Source organism: Beta vulgaris, chromosome 5, assembly GCF_026745355.1.
Source record: "Beta vulgaris subsp. vulgaris cultivar EL10 chromosome 5, EL10.2, whole genome shotgun sequence".
Lineage (NCBI taxonomy): Eukaryota > Viridiplantae > Streptophyta > Magnoliopsida > Caryophyllales > Amaranthaceae > Beta > Beta vulgaris.
The window spans coordinates 14,475,026-14,500,470 of NC_079206.1; the positions used below are offsets into that span (position 1 = coordinate 14,475,026).

The window sequence follows — 25,445 nt, forward strand, 5'->3', positions numbered from 1 at the left end:
TTTAGTATATGTATTTGAGGTCTCGGGATCAAACCCTATACTGCGCAATTTCTAAATTTTTTTATTGTACATGGATTACATCAACTAAAACTCCCTAAGGCCCTTCAAAAAAAAAAAAACTAAAACCCCCTAAGGAGAGCACCACGTGGCACGGTTTCTTGTTTATGCAAATATTTGTATAGATTCTTGTTTCAAAAAGTTAAGGTTGTGCAATTCACTAATTACAATAAAAAAAATACTCTGCTACTAACTACCAACAATAATCTATTTAAAAAAAAACTACCAACAATAAAAATTAATTTGGTAGCTAATGTCAAGACATTACAACTAGAAAGAATTAAGTATTATATAAGAATGTTCGAGCTAATTAAGAACTATTATAATTAACTTAAATTTAATGGAAGAAGAATGGATACATGAAAACAATACAACTATAGTCTATATATCATCATAAACCTAAATAACTAATTGCAAAAGAAAAAAGGTATAAATCTTGTAAAATAAAAAGGTTATCCTTTCATGGGTTCATGCTCATATCCTAGAGAGTGTTGGTGGCTGATTCTTCCTATTTAAAGAAAGAGGAAGAGGAAAAAAGAAAATTGACAGAGGGAAAAAGAAAAGCAAAAGAGAAAATAAATGAGGTGAGGTGGGGGTATAAATAAATATATGGTCAAATTAAACCTCGAAGATTTCTCAACTCTCATTAGAGATGGCAGTGGGTAATGGACCCTACCCGGATCCGTGGATTCAGATCCATTTTTTACGGATTTGGATCCTCAAATTTTGGACCCTATGGATCCGGGTAAGATCTGGATCCTCCTTGGAAAAAACGGATTCGGACCTGGTCCTAAATTATTACCTAGATCCAGATTTGTTTACCCATTTTTATAATAATAATAATAATATTTAATATTATAATATTAGTTATTACAAGTAATTACAGATTTTCGCTTGAATTTCGAATTATTGTTCTAATTAATGTGCGAATTTACTGGATTATTGAGTTCGAAAAATCGATTGATAATTGTTGATCTTTTTGAAATAGTTGTTAATCTACAGTTTGATAATTAAATAGTTGTAAATAGTTGCAATGGTTATTTTTCAGAAATTAAATTAAATTTTTTGGTTTATATTAGATGACTTTATTGTTTAAAATCTTTAATTGTTGTGAAAATTAGGGTAGTTTGAAGAAAATAGTCAAGGATCCGTATAGGACCTAGATCCGTAGGATCCATACGGATATGGAGCTGGATCCTTATTCTTATTACCCAATGGGTCCGGGTAGGATCTGGATCCTTGTTTAAAAAATAGATATGGATCCTAAAGGATCCTGTCCAGATCCTACCCATTGCCATCTCTAACTCTCATCATCACCTCGACTATCTTTATCAAAACTTTTACCAAATTTTTACCAGCTTTTCCCTTTGATTTTGAACTGTCATCTCTTTCTTCTAGGTTGCACCAATACGGGTACGGGGATGGATACGGGTACGGGGACGGAAAACGGCAAAATCAAAATTTCAAAAAACGGGTACGGCTTGGATTCGGCAAAAAAAAAAAATATTTTTTAATGAAAATTATTATGTTCAATTTTTCCTACATCTCCATTAAATTTGTGTACAAAAATATTAAAAGACATGCATATGAAACTATGGAGAAAAAGCTTTCCTTCCTGTAAATAATTTGATTTTAGTTTAGCAAAAAAGAAAAAGAAAAAAAAGAAGCAGAAACATACTAAACAAAGTTGTGAAAAAGCCAAAGACAGCTGTAAATATAATATTATAATACACTACTCACTTTCACCATTTCACGTGCCTTTTTTAATGACCTTCCCCCTTCCCCACATACTGTACAAAAGAAAAAAAAAATTAAACCAGAAAATGACTCTCTCTATCTCCCCTGATCTTCTTTCCTTCTCTCTCCTCTGATCTGCTTTTTCTCTCTCCTCTGATCTTCTTTCGTTCTCTCTCCTCTGGTCAAAAATTCTAAGATGAACAACTAAATTTAATCGGCGAACAAAATTACAAAACCCTAAGAATCGAGAAGAAGAAATGATGAGAAGGTTACTTGTTCCAGCCTGCGTTGAAGAAGAAAACCGGCGAGAGGAAACCGGTAAAGACCTTGGGTACGTGGTTTAGTATAAAATACGTACCCAGCCCGTCCCCGCGTTCGAATTTTCCGTCCCCAACAACAGCCCGCGTACCCGGCCCTATGGATTCGTTCTGGGTACGAATCCTAGGCGAATCCGTACCGTACCCGGTACGGGAAACGGTCCCTGGAAGGCGTACCCAGGCATCATAGTCTTTCTTGGCTCTCTCTTGCCAAATAAAATTAACGTTATGTTTGTAAGAAGGGAATAAAATCATGAGTAATAATGCAATACATTGTTATGTGGACGTTCCTAGAAATTGTAGCCATGCAACTTTCACGTTGATTTGAGCCTCGTCTACTTCGCCGAACCTGACAATGCACGAACGACTCCAAAAGAAGTGAAGCTAAAATATTAGCCGGCTGCGAGGCCGTATGTGTGGTGGGAATTGGGATGTGCCAACTTCGTATACGTTACACCATGTACGAACTGAGCTCTTGGTCTTTTATATTCTAAGATTATGTTCACTTTACTGATAGAATTTCTGACAGGCGCATGCGGAATGTTAATGGATCAATTTTGTAATTTATGAATTTTCGTTGATTGGAATAATATGTTACAAACTTGAGGGAGATACATATGATATGTGATATGCAAGGTTCCATAAGAGAACTATTACTTATGAATGTGGTCGGAAGTACATATGACTCCATACTCCTATGTACAATGCTTACACATATTTATAGGAGTGGTATATCTTAACCTACTATATTCTACACTAATCTTATATGATCTAATAATATTTGGTGCTAGATTATTCTAGATTCTTCATTCCTAGATTTTTCTATAATATGTTTTAATTACATATATATTTGTTTAGATAACTCTAGAATTCATCTTGATTTTTACACTCGCTTTTTCTAGATTACTATTTTTAACATTTACCTTATTTTTACTCCATCCTTTTCATTTTAATCTACATATTGACACTTTTTATGCCAATGCAAAACTTTGAGGATATATATCTTTAGTTTTGTATTTGTAAAAATTATAAAAAGTACATCTTAATAAAATAAATGTTATAATGAATCTAACAAGATCCCACATGACTATATTTTCATCCGCGTATAAATCACAAATGATGGTCAAAGTGAATTTTATGAATAGTGTAACAATTAAAATGAAACGGATGGAGTACTTATTTCATATCATATCAATTCAGATCAAAAAAATAAGTTTAGATCAATCAAATAAGTTCAAATTATGCTTATATTATTGTTGTTGTTGTTGTTGTTGTTGTTGTTGTTGTTGTTGTTGTTGTTGTTGTTGTTGTTGTTGTTGTTGTAGCTGCTGCTATTGTTGCTGTTCTTGTTGTTGTTGCTGCTATTGTTGCTATTGCTGTTGTTGTTGTTGTTGTTGCTAGTCTTGCTGTTCTTGCTAGTGTTGCTGTTGTTGCTGCTGCTGTTGCTGCTATTGCTGTTGTTGTTCTTCTTGTTGTTGTTGTTCTTGTTGTTGTTGTGGTTGTTGTTGTTGTGGTTGTTGTTGTTGTTGTTGTTGTTGTTGCTGTTGCTGTTGTTGTTGCTGTTGTTGTTGCTGTTGCTGTTGTTGTTGCTTTTGTTGTTGTTGTTGTTGTTGTTGTTGTTGTTGTTGTTGTTGTTGTTGTTGTTGTTGTTGTTGTTGTTGTTGTTGTTGTTGTTGTTGTTGTTGTTGTTGCTGGTGTTGCTGTTATTGTTGCTGTTGCTGGTGTTGCTGCTGTTGTTGTTGCTGCTGTTGCTGTTGTTGTTGTTGTTGTTGTTGTTGTTGTTGTTGTTGTTGTTGTTGTTGTTGTTGTTGTTGTTGTTGCTGTTGCTGTTGCTGTTGCTATTACTAAGTCCTCTAATTCTGTTTCGTAGCTTGAGAGTGACACATGTTGGTGTCGACATGTAGTTTAATGTAAACTGACCTGTTGTCAACGTCAACCTGAGTTTGAGTGTGGGATGACATTTTGTCAATGTCAACTTGAGTTTGAGTTTTGTTTGGGTATCGAATGTATTTGAACAGTCGGCACATGTGCTTGTTGATGAATTGGAGAGAGAATTCTAAGAGAATATTATGAGCTCTTGAGAATAATGATTTTTCCGTTCCCTCAACTGAGAGATGTGAGGTATATTTATAAGGAATGGAGATCCCTTCATGGACTTGGTAGTTTATGGATTTGGGCTCGTTTATGACTTGTGAGTCTTTTTACCTTTGTCATTTGACCATCTTATTCGAACTAGTAATATGGGCTAGCCTAAATATTTTAGAACCCAAATTATATTTGTTTAATTTAATTTGGATATGTTATTTGAGTGGACTAAATTAATTAAATTGGACTAATTATATTTATTTTAGCTCAATAATAATTACTTTATTTTAATGTAAAAAACTAATAAATTTTTGATATCTACAAATTACCCCCTCGATAATATGTCACGTACATAATTTAAAGTGTTTAATCATGACAGGTCTCGTCGTCTCAACAAATTTGATTTAAACTAGGTCGTGTTTTAACATTGCCATGATTCTTGATTTTTACGGTTTCGCAGTTACGTGAACTCTTTCAAGTTTTATCATGATTCCACTAGGTTTACCATAACCTATAAAAGCCAATAAGGATAGCCCTCCTTTTTTTTTTCTTAACCTGCGATACCCGAACTCCTTTTTCACCAGTTAAGGTAAACCATGCAAGTTTTTTCTTTTCTTTTTTGTTTGGGTTTTCAATTCACAGTTAGGGTCTTTGCTCTTTTGCTTCAGTTTGCATTCTTTCACTAACACCATCATCAATCAACAGATCACAACCAAGTAAGTGCTAAAGTTGCTTTTTTTGTTTTTGTTTTTGTTTATGTGATGATGATGAATAATAAAGATCAGGCGGGTTAGAGAATTTGGTGAATTAAATTCCAAGTCAATTCAAAGCATCTGATTTGGGTGAATTTCAATTTCTTGAAGAGGAGGTCATGGAATATGCATAGTGTTGCCCTTTCTTTTTTCGTTCTTTTTTTTCTTGGTTCTTTCAAAATTTGTTTTTTTTCTATGGATTTCTGAATTGGGCATTTTTTTTTGGGTTTTGTGTGGTATTTCGACAAAAGCAGAAATCTTGGTGTTTGATGTGGGTTTTATGTGTATGTGTTTTTTTGTTGTCATGTCTCTGGATTTTCATTGTGAGGTAGAAGACATTAGGTGTTTTGTGGAACCAAATAAATCCGACCCCCTTGGCTTTAATCTTTACTAAACTAGCATATACCACCTTGAGAAATATACAATCTTTATTAAGTCATCAATGTGTACAAGCCTGCAATCTTCAAATATCCAAAGTATTCTCCGACGAGGACAAACAATTGTAAGCATGTGGATGAAGAGAGATGTCACATAGTTCCAACTTCAACCAAGGATGTCTTGGCATAGTGGTTAAGATTGAGGTGCTGTGAAAGATAGGTCACAGGCTCGATTCCCCTCCCCTTCTTTGTACTTTGTACCGCCTTCTTGGCTCATATGGATAAAAAAAAACATAGTTCCAACTTCAAGCCTCAATGCAAGTTCTGAGAACAACAGTTGACCAAAAATAGGAGAGAGAAAGTGCGTGAAATGATGGAGATTGGAGGCCATGGGAGAAATCATTAGCAGAATAATATCCAAATTATTCGTCTACTAGCACATTCTTTGCTGAACAAAAACTCTAATTTGTCGGAGAAGTGAATTATACCCAATTTTATTTGTGAAAATAAAAATTGCATTTTTCTTCTTTACACAAGCGCGACTACTGATGAGATGTTTAGAAATTCTCTCTTTTGTTTATACTTTTATCATGTGACACCTGATTGCAAGTAGAAATAAACATCTCCTTTGTGTATTCTTAATATATAACAATTATACATCAGCGACACTTAATATTTGACAAGTCGAATTTCGATATCCCTTTTCTTTTATCAAATTGTATTTTGACATATTTTATTTGACTTATAGTACATTAGAAATTGTGAGATACTGAACTTCTAGACTAACTTTGAAGCCTTGCAGAAGCTCAAGACTAGTAAGGTGATGAATTTTTTTTTTTTTGCACCTTTAAGTCTCTTCTTTTTCACTTCTTTGATTTTTGGTTGATTAGTGCTATAGAGATTGCTTTTTTTTTTTTGTGACTTATGTTTGTCGATTTCAATGCTCTTTTTGTTTGTTTTGTTTTTTTTTTCAAAGTATCATGAAGGTGTAATATTTGAAATACCACGTAATAAACACTGTTAATCTTGTCATGTACTCGATTTTTTTTAAGTCTCTTTTGTTTCATTTTCTTTTTGTGTTCCTGTATATATTTTTTTGTAACAAAATTTAAATCTTGATGTTATGGCGTACTTTACATGACTTGGAGCACATGAACTTCTAGACTATCTTTGAAGCGTTGCAAAAGCTCAAGACTAGTGAGGTGATGATCTTGTTACACCCTTTTTGTCTAGAATATTTTATCTTTATATCATTTTTGTGCATGTGTACCCATATATATTTTTTTGTATGACAGGTTCACATGAAGACGGGGATTTCATTGCGATGGGCCACATGACTTTAGCACTAAGAGCCTGTCAGGGGTGTTACTCATATGTCTTTAGCACTGTGACACCTCCAGACAATCCCTTGAAGACGCAGATGAAGATGGGGATTTTGTCGTGATGGGCCACATGTCTTTAGCAATGTGAGTTTGTCAGGGGTATTACTCATATGTCTTTAGCATTGCGACAATGACACCTCCAGACAGTCCCCTCAAGACGAAGATGAAGATGAGGATTTTGTCGTGATGGCCCACATGTCTTTAGCACTGTGAGCCTGTCAGGGGTGTTACTCACATGTCCTTAGCACTGCGACAATGACACCTCCAGACAGTCCCTTGAAGACGAAGACGTCTGACTACCCTTCTCCCCTTAGTTATTACGTCCGACCCTTCTCCCCTTAGTTATTTATATATTCTTTTTTAGCACACTTTTTTCTTTCAGGATGGTGTACTTCAAAGAATTCAAGCAAGGCGATGACATTCATCTCTCTTTAGTTGACAATGAAGAAGATGATCTACGGATTGGCACTACTTTCGTTATTCACAAATCATTACTTCGTCCTGACGACATGCATACGCACATTGACAAAGGATCGTTACTGAGTGAAATGTAAGTAAAGGTGAGCAAAGGGTCCAACGACGCAGTTCCGATGTATGTCCTTAAAAGCAATCTTCGAGACAACTTTGAGCTTCCTACGTCTTCATCGATGCTTGGTCGCAGAATAATTTCAGGTTCGGCGCGCTGGGGCTCTAAAAGTTTGAGAATATTGGGCGAGGCAGTTTATTTGTCTGGTTATTGGGAGTGGACCGAAGACGTTCTGTCTCGCTTTGGGGCAATTCTTGACTCTTGTTCTATTTACTCTGCAGTTCAAGCTTTTCTTTATTTGTATGACAAGAACCTTGACATCATTCGCTCATTCTGTGAGAGCTGGTGTCCTACTAACAATACACTACTTCATACCATGACTGGCGAGTGATCAATTTCATTGTGGGACATGTACAAATTTGGGGGTTACTATTGGAAAGATTTATGATGAGACAGTCCCTAGCTACAACATCATGCGTGCTCGAGACAAAGAGGGAAAACGATTACTATCTCAAGCTTGTGAGGTATTGTTTATTTTTTATCATACCCTAACAAAAGACCCCAACTCTAGAAAAGGTGTGAGTGCTCAAAGTTGGATTGATTTTTGGTGTAAACAGAAGAGAGTCCATGAGGAACCTACCAAGAGTCTTAGATACTTTGAGTCTCGCCCAAAATTTACTGTTAATCCTAGCGTAAACATTGAAATTCAGCCAATTGTTTGGGAGAAGGCAGAATCTGATATGTTTGATCTTCTTGGGATCAAATCTGTGAATAGGAAGACATACATTTCTGTTGCTGCTTTTATATCTTTTTGGTTATGCACTTTTGTGCTATCTGACTCTGAAGAGAGGTTGATTAGACCGAGCACTTTTGAGATTGCTGCCTTGATGGCATGTGGGCACACCTTTAGTCTTGCAATTCCTCTGCTTTCCAGTATATATTGCGGTTTGAATGCGATTGCAAGTGCTCCAAAACTAGATTTTTCAAAAACCTTCTTCCCAGCACATTACCTTTATGGTTGGCTAGCATATTATTTCATCATTCACCATGATGTCGATCCTGTCTCACCTGGTCCTTTGATGGTTATATATTCAGGTGCAAAAGGATCAAAAGTCTTTAATGGAGAGGATGCTCACAATCTCATACATTTAGGGGCGTCAATTAATATGGGTTGCACCATGTTGAACAAGAAAAAACATGACCTTTTGCAGGATGACGATCAACTAGACCCTGTCAAATTTAGTTATATGGTTTCTCTTCAATTAGGTTACCTCGTCTTGCATTCCTGTGCCAAATTTCATGTTGAACCCTACTCCCATCATCAATTTGGACGGCAATTTGGTTATTGCCAAGAAAACACGGGTCTACTGCGCCGTGATGTACAAGAATGTAAGGTGTCTTATTATGAAGCTTTGCGTTATTGGACGTTGCTTTTGTTTACAAGAAGCCAATCTCGTGTTTTTACACCATGTCAATCACTAGACTGGAAAAACTTGGTGACATCTAAATTTGCTAGCTAGTGGCTTAAACTGACTATTGGAGATTTAAGGAAGAATGTTGAAACCCTTTGTTCAAGCGTCTTAACTGTTGCATTAAAGTACAAGTAAGATCAACGACATAATGATGGAAAACGTTTGAGTCAACCAAAAGATGATGGTTCACGTGAACCATCATCTTTTGGTTGACTCAAACGTTTTCCATCATTATGTCGTTGATCTTGCTTGGACTTTAAATGCATTAGTTAAGACGCTTGGACTTTAATGCATTAGTTAAGTCGCTTGAACAAAGGATTTCAACATTCTTCCTTAAATCTCCAATAGTCACTTTAAGCCACCAGCTAGCAAATTTAGATGTCACTAAGTTTTTCAGTCTAGTGATTGGCATGATGTAAAAACACAAGACTGGCTTCCTATAAACAAAAGCACCGTCCAATAACGCAAAGCTTCATAATAGGACACCTTACATTCTTGTACATCACGGCGCAATAGACCAGTGTAATCTTGGCAATAATCAAATTGCTGTCCAAATCGATGAGGGGAGTAAGGTTCAACATGAAATTTGTCACAGGAACGCAAAACGAGGTAACTTAATCGAAGAGAAACCATAGAACTAAATTTGACAGGGTCTAGTTGATCGTCATCATGCAAAAGGTCATGTTTGTTCTTGTTCAACATGGTCCAGCCCACATTAATTGACGCCCCTGCATGTATGAGATTGTGAGCATCCTCTCCATTAAAGAATTTTGATCCTTGTGCACCTGAATATATAACCATCAAAGGACCAGGTGGGACAGGATCAGCGTCATGGTGAATGATGAAATAATATGCTAGCCAACCATAAAGGTAATGTGCTAGAAAGAAGGTTTTTGAAAAAGCTGGTTTTGGAGCACTTGCAATAGCATTCAAACTGCAATATATATTGGAAAGCACAGGAACTACAAGACTAAAGGTGTGCCCACATGCCATCAAAGCATCAATCTCAAAAGTGCTCGGTCTAATCAACCTCTCTTCAGAGTCAGGTAGCACAAAAGTGCATAACCAACAAGATATAAAAGCAGCAACATAAGTGTATGTCCTCCAATTCACAGATTTGTCCCGAGAAGGTCAAACATATCTGATTCTGCCTTCTCCAAAACAATTGGATGAATTTTAATGTTTACGCTAGGATTAGCAATAAATTTTGGGCGAGATTCAGAGTATCTACGCCTCTTGGTAGGTTCCTTGTGGATTCTCTTCTGTTTACACCAAAAATCAATCCATCTTTGAGCACTCACATCTTTCCTAGAGTTGGGGTCTTTTGTTAGGGTATGATAAACAACAAACAACATCTCACAAGCTTGAGATAGTAATCGTTTTACCTCTTTGTCTCTAGCACACATGATGTTGTAGCTAGGGACTGTCTCATCATAAATTTTTCCAACAATAGGTAACCCCCCAAATTTGTACATGTCCCACAATGAAATAGACCACTCGCCAGTCATGGTATGAAGTGTATTGTTAGTAGGACACCAGCTCTCACAGAATGAGCGAATGATGTCAGGGTTCTCGTCATATAGATAAAGAGAAGCTTGAACTGTAGAGTAAATAGAACAAGAGTCAAGAATTGCCCCAAAGCGAGACAGAACGTCTTCGGTCCACTCCTAATAACCAGACAAATAAACTGTCTCGCCCAAGATCCTCAAACTTTTAGAGCCCTAGCGTGCCGAACCTGAAATTATTATGCGACCAAGCATCGATGAAGACGTAGAAAGCTCAAAGTTGTCTCGAAGAGTGCTTTTAATGACATACATCGGAACTGCATCGTGGGACCCTTTGCTCACCTTTACTGACATTTCACTCAGTTACAATCCTTTGTCAATGTGCGTATGCATGCTGTTAGGACGAAATAATGATTTGTGAATAACGAAAGTAGTGCCAGTCCATAGATCATCTTCTTCATTGCCAATTAAACAAAGATGAATGTCATCACCTTGCTTAAATTCTTTGAACTACACCATCCTGAAAAAAAATGTGTGTTAAAAAAGAATATATAAATAACTAAGGGGAGAAGGGTCGAACGTAATAACTAAGGGGAGAAGGGTCAAACGTCTCCGTCTTCTAGGGACTGTCTGGAGGTGTCATTGTAGCAGTGCTAAAGACATATGAGTAACACCCTGATAGGCTCACAGTGCTAAAGACATGTGGCCCATCATGACAAAATCACCGTCTTCATCTTCGTCTTCAAGGGACTGTTTGGAGGTGTCATTGTCACAATGCTAAAGACATATGAGTAACACCCCTAACAGTCTCACAATGCTAAAGACATGTGGCCCATCACGACAAAGTCCCCGTCTTCATCTTCGTCTTCAAGGGACTGTCTGGAGGTGTCATTGTCGCAATGCTAAAGACATATGAGTAACACCCCTGACAGGCTCACAATGCTAAAGACATGTGGCCCATCGCGACCCCGTCTTCAAGTGAACCTATCAAGAACCTATCATACACAAAAAAAAAATATACGATACACATGCACAAAAATGATATACATATAAAATATTCTAGACAAAAAGGGTGTAACAAAATTATCACCTCACTAGTCTTGAGCTTCTGCAACGCTTCAAATATTCTGATCACTGCTCTATATAACTTGGTGTCAAAAGTTTCAAGGTTCGAATATGTATTGTTTAACAAGGAAGTGCAAACTTTTAAAGAAAAAGGCTAAATATTGGGTCATTACAAGATTTGGCAATATAGCTAGACAATTAAGTAACGTCGAAGGAAAGCTAGCTAAAATTCAAAATCAACTCCTAGGACATAAAGATTGTCCTCTTCTTATTAGACAACAAAAATTTTTTTTGGCTAAGCAAACAAAATTGCTAGATTTTCAAGACTCTTATTGGAAAATCAAAGCTAAGTCTAATAATTTAAATTTTGGGGATGCAACCACAAAGTATTATCATGCGTGTGCTTCGATTAGACGAAATCGTAATATAATCACTTCTATTAAAGACCCACCAGATCATTTAGTTACTTAAAAATTAGTAGAAGAATGTATTACTAATGCATTTAAGAAAAGATTTACTAAGAATATGGACTGTTGCTTTAATTATGACTCTGATCTATCTTTATTATAGTGTACAATTTCTGAAAATGATAATATTGACTTATGCGCTGATATATCGATAGAAGAAGTCAAATCTGCTCTGTTTGATCTAGCGCCGGATAAAACTCGGGTCCAGATGGTTTTACTCCTTTCTTCTATCAAAAGTATTGGAATCTAGAGGGAAACTTAGTGTATAGAGCTATTAAAGCCTTTTTTCACTCTGGAAAATTTTTAAAAGAAATTAATCATACTTTCATTACTCCAATTCCGAAAATTGAAGCTCTATTATAATCCAAATTATTTTCGACCTATTAGTCTGTGCTCAACTATTTATAAAATTATTTCAAAAATTATGGCTAATAGATTGAAAGTAGTGTTGAGTCAGATTATTCATCCTTTACAAGAGGCTTTTGTTCCTGAAAGACAAATTCAAGATAACATTTTATTAGCTCATGAAGTGTTTTACTCTTTTAAGAATAAAAAAGGAAGAGAAGGGTGGTTAGCTATTAAATTAGATATGGAAAAAGCTTATGATAGACTAGAGTGGAGTTTTATTTTTGTAACTTTTAAGAAATTGGGCTTTTGTGAGAAATGAATTAATAGGCTTCGTCAATACATTACAATTGTGTCCTTTTCTGTTGTAGTAAATTGTATTTCTGGAGATATGTTCTTCCCTTCTAGAGGTATTCGTCAAGGAGATCCTCTTTCTCCGTACATTTTTATTCTATGTGCAGAAACTTTAGCCCGTCAATTGTTTCAAGCTAGTTCTCTAGACTCTAGATTGGTAGGGGTCACTCTTAGTCATTTTAGAGTTAACATTCCTTTTTTAACTTTTGCGGATGACACAATGATTTTTGCAAAAGCTAAAGTAGAAAGTTGTCATGCTATAGAATTCATTCTTAACAAATACTGTTCTATGTTAGGCCAACTTGTCAATTTTCATAAGTCTGCTTTTCAATTTACTACTAATACCCCTATAGAATTATTAAGTGTTTTTCAAAATATTCTTCAAATGGAAGACTTTGATCTATCACTAGGTAATTATTTGGGTTGCCCAATCATTAGTAACAAAGTCAAAAATGCAACTTTTAGTTTTATTTAAGAAAAAGTCTCCATTCAACTTACCAAGTGGAGAGCCAATTCTCTATCTCAAGCAAGAAGAGCTATTTTAATTCAGTCTAATCTGACTTCTAAAGCTAGCTTCCAAATGCAAAGTTTTACTCTCCCTCCTTCTACCCTCTCTTCACTGGATAAGAATTATAGAAATTTTCTTTGGAATAAGGATCTGAATTCTAAAGCTCTTAATTTGATAGGTTGGGATAAGATTTGTATGTCTAAAAAATTTAACGGACTGGGATTGAGAAAAGCTAAAATTAATAATTTAGCTCTACAATTTAAACTTTGGAAAATAATTAGGATGCCTAATAATTTATGGGTCAAACTTGTTAAGCAAAAATATCTAAAGCAAGACACTTTATTCTCTTATAAAACTAAAGCTAATGTCTCTTGGCAATGGCATAAACTTATGACGCTTCGTGCGATGATCGGAAATGGGGAGAATATTTCATTTTGGAATGACAATCGGGTGTTTAGGTACCTTATTAAAAATAAGTACTCCCCTATTATTGGGTCATAGGAGTTGATTATTAACTTGTTCATTACAGATGATGCTCAATGGAATAAAGATCTTCTCTTAAATTATGTTCCGATTAATATGGTAGATGCTATTATAAAAATCTCTATCCCTTCTAATAAAATGACAGATAGGATTTTTTGAAGTCTTACTGCAGATGGAGAATATTCAGTTAAATCAGGTGCTGCTCTGCTTCAAGGGTATGGCTTAGATCCTCCCAACTAGGTTAGTTTTGCCTGGATTTGGGATTTGTCCATTTCCACCTAAGATTAAATTCTTTTTGTGGAAAATTTGTTAGAATAGTCTCCCTACTAAAAAGAGGCTAGAAATGAGTCATATTTTCCTCCTTTTGGAGTGTGTTTTTTGTAACTTTCACTCAGAAGATGCCCATCATTTATTTCTCGATTGTTCTTTTATGCATGATGTTTGAAAAATAGTTAATGCCAATGGGGTTTTTTCCCCCTTCCTATCGATAACAATGATCTTTCTTTCATTGAGTACTTTTGTAAGCTTAAGTCTTGTTTGACTCTTAAGAACCTCAATTTCTATGCTATTGTCTGGTGGTTCATTTGGTATGCTAGAATTAGTGTCACCTTTCGTCAGGAAAGCTTTTCTCCAGCCAAACTAGGGGTATGATTAAAACTTATATGCATAATCTTGATTGTTCCTATTCTAGTTCTTCCAGTTTGGGTTATAGTCAACAAGTTGTTAAAGACTCTAAAAAGCCTAGGCCAAATATAATTTGGTCCCGCCCCTCCTATTAATTTTGTTAGGTTTCAAGTTGCAAAATGGTAGCATTGCGTACGACTTTGTTATTAGAGATGCTGTGGGGAATCTTGTGCTAAGTGGTGCTAATACCTTCGCTGATAATAATGCTATTTTAGTAGCCGAGACCTGAGGCCTAAGAGAAGGTATTAGGGGAGCTCTCTTTCTGGGGGCTAGAAATATTACTATTGAGGGTGATAATCTCTCGGTTATTCAAGTTATCAAAAAAATCTGGAAAATTCCTTGGTCAATTAATGCTCTTATTAATGATGCAGCGGAAGTTCTAGAAAGTTTGATAATTATAATATTCAGCATGTTTTTAGAGAAGCTAATTATACTGCCGACTGGATGGCAAATTATGGTCATTCCACTTTTAATCTCTGTTATTGGTTTGAATCTCCAAAATCATTCTTAAGGATGCTTTATGGTGGCCTGTTAGTTGGATACCTCCCTAGTTTCTTTCTTTTTGGCTTGAAAAAAAAAGGTAGCCGGCTGCCGGACTTTGCAAATAGAATGCTGCACTAGGAAGCGCTCTCTCCCTCTCCTGCTAAAAAAAAAGAATGGAGTTCATCGACGACTACGATGAAAGCAGACCCAAACTCATCTACCAATCTCGCCCCCAACCTTCTTCAGCAGCCATTGATACACCTCAAAATTCGCAGAAAGACAAGCCCATACTCATCCTCTCACTCTTCTTCTCTCTCCTTTTTCTAGCTTCATCCTTCTTCTTTTTCTCCCAATCTCAAATTCTTCAACCACTTTTCCTCTGGTTCTCTCTTTCTCTCCTCGTTGGTCCCTTCGCTCCCCTCTCTTTCACTGGCGGAGATATTCGAGTTGGTCAAGGAAGAATCCTTGACCTTCCCCCTCAATTTGACGCCCTTGATCTTGATGAATCCAAGAAAAAAGTACCCAATAAAAGAAACCGAGGAAAAAGATCTGATATTGATGGGGTAAGCGTTAATTCATCTTCTGATTCTCTCAAGAACAGTGAAATTCCTGGGAATTTTGAGGGTTTAGGGGCTGATTTGAAGAAAAATGATAAAGGGTTTGTTGGTTTGGAGGCGAATGTTAATGGGGTTGTAATTGAGGAGAAAGAATGGAGTGAAGATGATTTAGGATTGTTGAGGAAACAAATTTTGAAATACCCAGTTGGAAAACCTAGGAGATGGGAGGTTATTGCTGAGGTTTTTAGGGGTAGGCATAGTGTGGAGAGTGTGATCAATAAAGCGAAGTCGTTGGGCAAGGAGAAACCGGTTGATTCGGATTCGTATTCGAAGTTTTTGAAGGACCGGAAGCCGGTTGATAAGAAGATAGAAGGTGAAAATGTGGGTTTGGTTAATGGGGAAAGTAGTGGAGAGGTGAATAGTTGGAGTTCTAATGAAGATATTGCTTTACTTAATGCATTGAAAGTATTTCCTAAGGATGTTGCAATGAGGTGGGAGAAGATTGCTGCTGCTGTTCCTGGGAAATCTAAAGCTGGTTGTATGAAAAGAGTTTCTGAATTGAAGAAGGAATTTAGGAGTTCCAAAGCTTCCACTGAGAGCTAGTTTATGGGTTAATGTTTTTGAATTGGTGGCAATACTTAAACTAGGTATGATTGTATCAACTCAACTCTCATTTTGATGTTTTTAGTAGTGATCATATGCATTTCATTTTCTAATTATTGCTATACGCCTATACCCCAGAATTGGATGATTAACTGACTGGAATCTTTATAATGTTATTTCATCGTGTTCTTTATTTTGCACATTAGACCATTGAATATTTGAATGGCGAATTGGTGTATGCTACTGCTTTTTTTTTTGTTGAATTTCCGTTGATAAGTACATGTTGATGAACTATGAAGTTTGAATAGATTTAACCATCTAACTGTGAGATTATGATACATAGAGTCTACAAATTTAGATTAAATCAAGTCTTGAATATGGTAGAACTATTTAACTTGAGCAAGAGAAAATTACAGAGAAATCACCTACAAGAGCTAGGCATGCTTTAACTTGAGATTGTTATGATTGATTAGGGATGATGATTTGACTTTTGAGAGATGCTTGGAGTTGTTAAGGAGACAATGACCACCCTGACCAGAAATCTAGAATTAGAGTGTGATCGTTTAAAAATTAGGCTTGCTATGTGATGGGATGTTTCTTGCTTGAATGGATGTTCAGTTCTCTTTTGATTAATATTAGAGTGTAAGGAATGCTCTTCTAATAAGATGAGTTCCTTGCTGGCATCAAGTGTTTCTGTGAAGGTGTCATTAGCAGTACATCTTTATTACTTGTGACTTTAGAAGTTAGGCATGCTTTGAGATGAGATTGCCCTTGCTTTTGAGGAGCTTTTATTTGTTTATGTTGTGAAGGTCATTCTCTTCAAACATGAGGAATTTTGGACCTGTTGAGATGAAGTATCCTGGTGAAAGATAACCATATCTCTCGGGGTTCATCTGTATAATTTGGAGTATTCTCTACTTGTGGGAGCCAATCTGTTTTAAAATGAATAGTTTGAGTGAGAAAGCCTGAGACAGTCTCAGTAATGACTATTATGACTTTATGAGTGAGCATCTTTTAGGGCACTGAAAATATTTCTTGAAGGGCTTTACCACCAGATGATAATTGATATACCTCAATATTATTGTGGGTATAACCAAGTTGTTAGCTATTTGAATTCTACGAAGAGCCACAACTCTTTTGCAATAAGAACAGTAGAAGTGGACAACAATTGGCTTGCCCTCCTCGTCACTAATCATAGCTTTAGGCACTTTGTGAGCACCTCTAGCCAACTCATCAAGTTGCGTTTAACATTTAGGAGCGAAGGGGAGTCCTGGGGAAAGGATATAACTTATAAGGGAACTGGTTTTCATGTTTATTGGAGGACCTGTAAAGCTGTAATGTGAAAAGAAACATTCTGTAGTTCCATCGTGCAATCATTTTAAAAGCTCTTAATATAATCTCTTTAATATTGAGGATAACCTTCTTGAAAATCATCTTTAAAACTTCTTCATACTAACATCTTGTATATTGAATCATAATTTATAAATGTTTGATATTATCTACCATAGTTAGGGACTTAGGGTCAATATTTCAATAGCTGCAATATGTGTTTTACAGGTCAAATTTTAGAAACTTTAATGGTTGACCACATTTTTTAAGTTGGAACTTTTTAGGGAATAAAGTGTTCTAATTAAGTTTGTCATGTCATTTTAGAATAAGTAGAGTTTTTGATTTTAGAAAGATAAAAAGACATCAATAGAGTTTAAAATGAGATTAAATGTACAAAAACTACATGGTACGATGAAGTTAAATTAATGATAACTTCAAATATACCCTTCAAAACTTTAGATTTTATGTTCATTGCAATTAGCTTGGAAAACAATAAATTAATATGAGATCTAGATGATATACATAAATGTTTATATAAAATTAATTGATATTTTAATGTTCCTGAAAATATTATAACTATAATTACTTCCCACTGTTCTTCAAAATTGTTTCACATTCATGTTCCTCAACCAAACATAATTGAAAAACTTAAGAACCTTACATAGTTATTCTTAGGCTTTAAATTTTTTTCTGCCTGGGCATATTAATGCAGAAACTTTTGGGAATATAAAGAGTGCGACAAAATATAGTCAATTTAATAGTTAGATGAAACAACTGTTTACTAACTATAAACCAAACATGAGTATAAAACTCAACAACCTAACTTCAATCTTTATTTTTCAGTTGATGTATCTTTATTTCTTAGTTTGTGTATCACACATCCTGTACAAGTTTAAAGCTAAAAATATGTCTTGCTGTAATTTTTAATTTTCTTGCTTTATTTTAATAAAATGAAATAGTACTATGATATTATCTTTATTCTACTTAGAAACACTCAAACTCACTAAATAAAATCTTATTAACTACAAAAGTAGCTCAACAGAAGGAACCTTAGAAAGACTATTAGTAGTTGGTAATGTTGAAGTAGACATTATAAGATTCATCTTTCAATGCTAATAAAGGTTCAAGAATATAGCTCCTCCTTAATCCTTTGGCCATGAAACTGATAGGATGATACCTCTTCAAGCCTTGGTTCCATGTGAAGCTCGCTGCCTCCCTAAACATAGTGTCCGAAGATGATTCATTTTTGCAGCTCAGTCTCACATTACTGTCCGATTTAGAGTACTTTAGGCCAGTATACACGAAACGTCTGTCTTTAGTTTGTAAGGAAATTGTTCCATTCTTACCGTTCAACCCCTTTACAATCAGAAAATCAGCAGATCCAGCCTTATGATCAATAGCATGATAATGCACAACCATGAGGCCGTCTTTAGCTGTCCCATGGTAACTGTAAGCAAGCACCATTCCAGGAAGATCAAAAGGTTCTAACATGATTGATTTTCCAATAACACCCTCTTGTCCTGAGATTACCGTCTTCAGAATGAGCCTATAAGTAGCATGCACGTATGAATCATGATTTTGAGCTTTAAGAGATGCTTGCATCTTGATGAGTTGGTTCTGGTTGAAGAGGAAGAACTTGGAATTTCCCATCTCTTGTGCAAGAGAAACTAGATGGGAGTTATAGTTGGCTGGAATTGGGGATATCCAGCCTAAAGTAGTATTCACCGGTCCAGTTTGGATGTCATAGTCCCCCATAGATAGACCCGCCAGCAAGAAAGGTCCATACAGAATTGCTTGAAGGGAAGCAAAGATGGGGCGATCATCTAAAAAAAGGTCAATTTTTAGTTGATGTTGAAAAATATCCTTGTAATGCTAATCTATTGAAATTTCTACATAAAATCTGTCTAGATGCATGGCTCAAGTTCAGTTTCTTTGATATTGTATAATACTAGTACCTTGTACAAACTCTGTTCTGAGTAATAGAGGAAAATGTAGTTCAACTTCATCTGCATTTCCCCAACTCCTAGATATTGATAGAAACGTACCTGCCCGAATCAAGTATAAATTTGAAAAATCAAACATTGTATGATTTCATTTGGTATCCTTAAGTACTGGACTTTAGGATGCATGGTTTTCATTGTACCAGCAAACAAGACATGATACTTAATTTAGACCTGGATTTGGTGAAGGCAAAAGATCGCCATTCAGAGAAGCTTTTAGACCTCTCAAAGATGTCCAAGAAGGAATCCGAAAGTTCAAGGTAGCCATCCCTAAGCTCTGAGCCAGGCAAGTAAAGCCTATTAGAAAGTGATGTTATCCTGCTGAGAAAATGTTGTAGAGCATATGGTATTAGGTGTACCTCCTTGGATAAAACTTGTAGTTTCACCTTGAGGATCTGATCCCAGGAAACAACATTATCAACAACCTGGATCAGTGAACTTCGTGTGGAAACCCAATCGAGTGAGCTAGATATGTACTGAATTACATAGAGCTCAGGCATTTCGCCATCCTCTTCAAAGTATATAGAATCTCCTAACTTCGAAAATGATTCAATTCCTTCACAAAACAAAGACAAAGAAGAAAGATCAGAACAACTTAAGAGGTGGAAACATATAAGTCAAAATTCAAAGTCCAAAACCTGTTCCATAGCAACACCAGAAGGAATTGAATTGATTTCCCCAACCATGAGTACTTCTTCCTTTAAAGACTCCATGACCAAGAGGAAGCATATAGATCATTACACCAGGTTCATTCCCTTTCTGTATACTTAACACACCGTTTGTAAGTGCTCGCTCATAGTAATCTGCATAAGTCACTTCTTTGGTCCATCTGAAAAGGTTACGGGAAACCTAACGACCAATGTCAAGTGTAAGTTTGTATAAGTTTAATAAGTACATCAAATATCATAGTAATCTCTCTTCAAATATCATAGTAATCTCAGGGAACAAAAATTTTTCTTTCAAGTGTAGGGAGAAATATGTTGTGCAGATATTCTGAAAATTAGTATACCTTTAGCATATTGTAAGTTGTGCAGGATTCTTCGTTTTCGGAATTTAGCATGTCACCTAACCTCTTCGGGTCTTTCCTGGAAGCAATCATATTTGTTCTTAATTGACAAACAAGAATGTCATTATACAAAAGAGGCATAAGAGTTAATGCACATTGCAGTACCAAAACTCGGACACCGAAGTCCCCCCAGTTGCAAAACTATGACTTGAGCTCACAACATCCAAGAAAAATGAACTTATTTCCTGCTCAAAATTTTTGGAAGAATATCAGGGCTAGCAGAACTCTGAATATCAACAAATCATGCTCCACCGAAATTGGAGTAGACCTCCTAGTATTAGATATGATGCAATGCATCGCGTATTTGGCATGAATATTAATAGATCAACCCTAAATCTATAACATGGCCTCTGACCTGGTATAGTTCATCACCAGTTACTTCATATCGCATTTGAGCACCAATTACAATTGGAATGTGGGTGTTTGCATGAAAATCAGATATGTGATCAGCCTTCGAGATGGAGAATATGGATGTATTAGTACTTTCTATATTATCAAACATACATATTGAAAGAAGATAATCTTATAAACATGTTCAAAACCTTTATTGCAAGTATTCCTAAGAAGCATGGTTTGTCGAAAAGATGAGCTAGCAACAAGTGCTTCTGATCGCCCTGTACGCGGTTAGAAGATGCTAGTCATGAGCTAAATGAATAGATGAAACTAAGATGAAAAGAAGACAAAAATATTAAGGATGAACCAGAAAATGCTACATCGATGATAAAGTTAAAACATACAAAACCATAAGTACATCGTTGTATCACACTTCCTAAATCATCCTATCCTGCACTGTAAATTTTTTGTTTCAAGTTCCTAACAGATTGAATAACTGATAAAGGACATCATTCATGCCACCAGTTTCTTCGTTTAGTGACAACCAGTGTCGTTCAATGCTGTACTTTATCACCACATCCTGCACACGCCTGTAAAAATAATCAGCCATCTTTGTCACCATCCTTAGAGCTTCAGCATTGCCAGCAAGTTTATACTGATCCAAGAGGCCTGCCATAATCTGCCAATGAAGACATACTATTCTTAACCGAAAATAAAGAAACGGAAAAAGAACAGAGTTCCACATCTTTATTGTATGAGATCTAATAAACATTAATCAGTACCTTGTGGATTGTATAATAAGGTGCCCACACAGGTTTTAAAGCTTCAAATCTGTCAAAGAGCTCAGATGGAAATGCAGAAAGATATCCTGTTCCCATTGCATCCTGACACTCTTTGAGAGCACTTACTAATGCCCTCATTTTCTTTTGAAGAGTATCATTGTGAGTACTTGCCCACATCTGTGCCGTTGCGCTCATGTAATGCCCTTCATCATATGTTCAGATATTCGGAGTCAACTTTACAATATAAGTACAATAACATGCTTCTCAAAAAAAAAGTACAATAACATATACTTCTACTAAACTACTGTTTTGCAAAATTACACGTTTTTTCACCTTATGTATTCTAGCAGTTGAGGTTAACCAATATTAGAGTATACAGCAAGCAAAAACATATTAAGATATGATGAGCAAAGCAATGCAAAAGAACTGACCTACAAAATGGCCACGAAGCTCGATATTCGGTGCTTCCCAGCCACCATATGGACTTCCTAAGGTGGGCAAACCAGCTGTTTTTCTAAAGCTCCAAACCAAGCTATCCACATCCAACATCAGCAGATACTCTAAATTTGTCTGTTGAGCTTTCCCATGTAATGAATCAGGGTCTAATCTCACATTATGGAGTGAGATTTCCCTTAGAAAATTCTTCTTAAACTTATTATCATGATTAGAGCAGTTAGTTTTCTGATACACAGAATTCCAGCTGGATTTACCTCCTCCTCTCAAAGTTGTCTTAGGTAATAAACTAGACATCAACATTTCCTGCTTCCAAGTTTCATTTGTTGAGGTCAAAACCAGGGCCGGTTCTGAGGGTAGGCAAGGAGTGCCACCGCCCAGGGCTCACGATTGTGTAGGGCCCAAAAAAAGAAATTAACTATGACCAGTTAAATAAAAATTGATACACTTTCTGAATATTTAGTGAAATTTTGTGCTATTTTTGTGTAATTTTTAATAATATTATGTGCTTATTTTTTTATTGGTATCATTAACAAAATATAGATTATACTTTTAGGTACAAAGGTTTTAATTATATGACCTATAAAATATTAGGTCGATTCATATAGGGGCTTTTATTTTTAGGTTTGCCTAGGGCCCAAAAATTATCAGGAACGGCCCTGGTCAAAACTTCATATCTCAAGGTTTTTGATGAGAGTTGATTAATAAAATGATTATTACACTCCTTAGCTAAAGAAATATGAAATCCAGATAATAACAGAAGATAAATTGCAAGTAAAACATTATTGCAAGACCAAAAATCCATTCTTTGTTGTTTTCCCCCCTTTTTTATATAAAAAAACCTTCAATATAAGAAACCCAGATCCCAGAAACCCCTAATGGATCATATTCAGTGAGTTAATGAGTGAATGAAGTAATGACCACTGACATGAAATACATACTCCTCAGATATCACGTACTTATAGTAGAATGCGGATTATCTTTTTTCTTAAAAGAAGGTTAGTTCGCACTCCTAAGAATTGGAAGAACAATAGCAAGTGGGCATAAGAAAGAGAAACGAAGAAAGGTGGGGGAAGTTTGCTAGGCAGGAGGTTACTCTCAGTAACATAATTAGACATACATTTGAAAATGAATACTACTATGTGACAATGTCTATTTTATTAACGTACTCGTGCTAGGTGAAGGTACGTGAGAAACTACTAAATTTTTATCGCGACATGCAAATAGTGCCTATCACAATGATATGTACACGGTAATTTTTAGGGGAAAAAGAGTTAATATATCGTAGAACTCCTTACTTTTTTTTGAGAGAATTATTACCCAATGCTACCCCGCTGTGCTCCCGAAATTGTTGATTTATCCCAGGATCAATCTATTTGAACTATTATCTGTGGGTTGCCATGGGTCTGCTGGCCCAAATTGGCAATGAGGAACACTGGGGAAAGGTTGGATTCTCCTGCGTGGAGCGATTCCTAGAGATGAAAGTGTTATGTTCCTAGAGCCCCTGTACCTGGTGTCGAGCATCATCAAGAGTTACATCCTGTCCTTGAAAGATATGCTTGTTCCTTGTAACCCAGAGTCCCCACATGATGGCAACGAATATTGGTAGTCTGGTTTCTTAGAGAAATCTTCTGTCCTGAAATAGAGGAACCGGGCAATAATCCATTCTCAAAGCGTAGTGGACAGATGCTAGAATAACCTATTGTCCGGTGGTGGAGATTAGCGGTAACAGGTAGGCTGTCATGCCATAATTTTCGGACGAACAATTTTCATTTTGGCATGATATATTCAGACTCCACAGAATTCAAAAGAATTTCATATACAGTGTTGTTGTCATGCTATAGTTGCTATTTTGTGTTGAGGGTAGACCATGTTCAATTTTGGTTGTATACTCTCCAGATGGGCTGAAAAGTCAATGGAGGGAGTCAACAGCTTTCGCTGCAGCTGCCAATTCGAGGCCCCATATTTGGGATGCACACAGCACACTGCTTTGTGAAGTCTCTACTGTCTATTGATGTACGTTCCACCCCTGATAGGAGCAGTTAGATTGTATATTGATGCTGGATTCACAGCTAAATAGCACTAAATAAAAACAAAAAATAGCACTATCTTCACATTCCTTAAATTGCTTGACAGTTTTTTTCTCCATATCTTGATGGGCGGCCAATTGACCAATTTGGTAAAAAAAATTAGCACCTAACGACAATTTGGTAAAAAAATTAGTTTCAGTGACAATTTGGTAAATAAACTTAGCTTCGGATGACAAATTGATAAAAAAGTTAACTTTTGCGACAGTTTGGTAAAAACAATTGAGCTCTTGCGACGTTTAGGCCAAAATTTTAAAAACCTATTTTTCTTTTTATTTATTGTTGAATTTAGGGGTATCTCCTTTTAATAAATACAATATGAGCGAGAATCACAATAATTTTTCTCTTGTTTGCATTCTAATTAACATTCGAGATCAACCTTTCAAAAAAAAAAACATTCAAAAACAATAACATTTGTATGCAATATGTATTGAAATTTATTTCAATATTTTTGTGGAATATTTCTAAGATAGTTACAATATTTTAATGAAACTATACACTCCGGAGTAATAACTTTAGGGACAATAATACATTAAATATTACAAAAAATATTGAATACATTTGCACTTAAACTATGATGAGTGGAATAATATTTTTTATTCTCCTCTTGTATTAATTAGAATGGAAAGAATACATGGTAAAATAATGAGCGATAGTTGGGTAAATAAATGTGTGGGAAAGAAGAATAAAATTTAACAAAAATGGAAAAGCATAGAAAAATAGTTTTTTAAAATTTTGGCCTCAACATCACAAAAGCTCAATTTTTTTAATAAACTGTCGCAATAGTTAACTTTTTTTATCAATTTGTCACCTGAACCTAAGTTTATTTACCAATTTGTCATCCGAAGCTAAGTTTATTTACCAAATTGTCACCGAATCCAACTTTTTTACCAAATTATCGTTATGTGCCAATTTTTTTTACCAAATTGGTCAATTGGCCCTTGATGGGCCATGCTCTTTACTCTTCTTCTTTTTTTTTTTTTCCCAGAGGGCCATGCTCTTTATTATTAGTATAGATGGGGTATCAATTTTCTGGCTGCTTCAAAAAACTATATAAATCCACTATCCAGTCCACCAATTTGAGCGAGGAGAGGGTAAATGACGACAATGACGAACATACCATCAAAGGAACATCACCAAATTATTTATTCAACATATGGAAAGGTTTGGGTAGTCCATATTTTCATACCCACCTGTTACCTGTGATGTTTAGGAACTATGTTAAGCATCAAAATTTGTCATCACTTTAATGCTTATCACATGGCTATACACTAAAAATGGGAATATGCTTCAATTTATAAATGAGTAGTAACAATAATAGTGTCTGATACAGTTTCCAAAAATCAGGGCACTCCTTGATCTCTCTTGGGCTAATTGACTTTGAAAGAGGTTGGAAGCTGTTGCGGTTTGTTGTTTGGAGCCAAAAGAACGGTGCATGAGATACAGGTTGCAGTTTGCACAAGACACTATTGTACGGTTGCTCTTGCTTACACACGCCCGTTTGGCCTCTTTTGCTCGGTTGCATATCACTTATAACACGATAGTGCGAGATTTGACACGTTTGTGTTAGTCGAATTATGCGACACATTTTCACAAATCTGAGATTATGTGAGATTGTAGAAAGATTCGGAGTGCC

General features: G+C 35.8%; 1 protein-coding gene and 1 pseudogene across 3 annotated transcripts; one reads left to right on the top strand and one right to left on the bottom strand.

The window, feature by feature from the left end:
* Positions 1 to 14,688: 14,688 nt before the first annotated feature.
* LOC104908288 (hypothetical protein) lies at positions 14,689 to 25,161 on the top strand. 3 transcript variants are annotated; one of them, XM_057395022.1, is made up of 2 exons: positions 14,689 to 15,803; positions 25,143 to 25,161. In XM_057395022.1, the coding sequence occupies exon 1, from the start codon at positions 14,773 to 14,775 to the stop codon at positions 15,757 to 15,759; it is 987 nt and encodes a 328-aa protein (XP_057251005.1). In that variant the 5' UTR covers positions 14,689 to 14,772; the 3' UTR covers positions 15,760 to 15,803; positions 25,143 to 25,161. The 3 variants fall into 3 exon arrangements, with proteins under 3 accessions (XP_057251005.1, XP_010695681.2, XP_019108357.2); XM_010697379.4 differs by lacking the exon at positions 25,143 to 25,161 and adding an exon at positions 23,622 to 23,866; XM_019252812.3 differs by lacking the exon at positions 25,143 to 25,161 and adding an exon at positions 20,123 to 20,141.
* LOC104908300 (uncharacterized) lies at positions 17,920 to 22,066 on the bottom strand (annotated as a pseudogene).
* Positions 25,162 to 25,445: the final 284 nt, after the last annotated feature.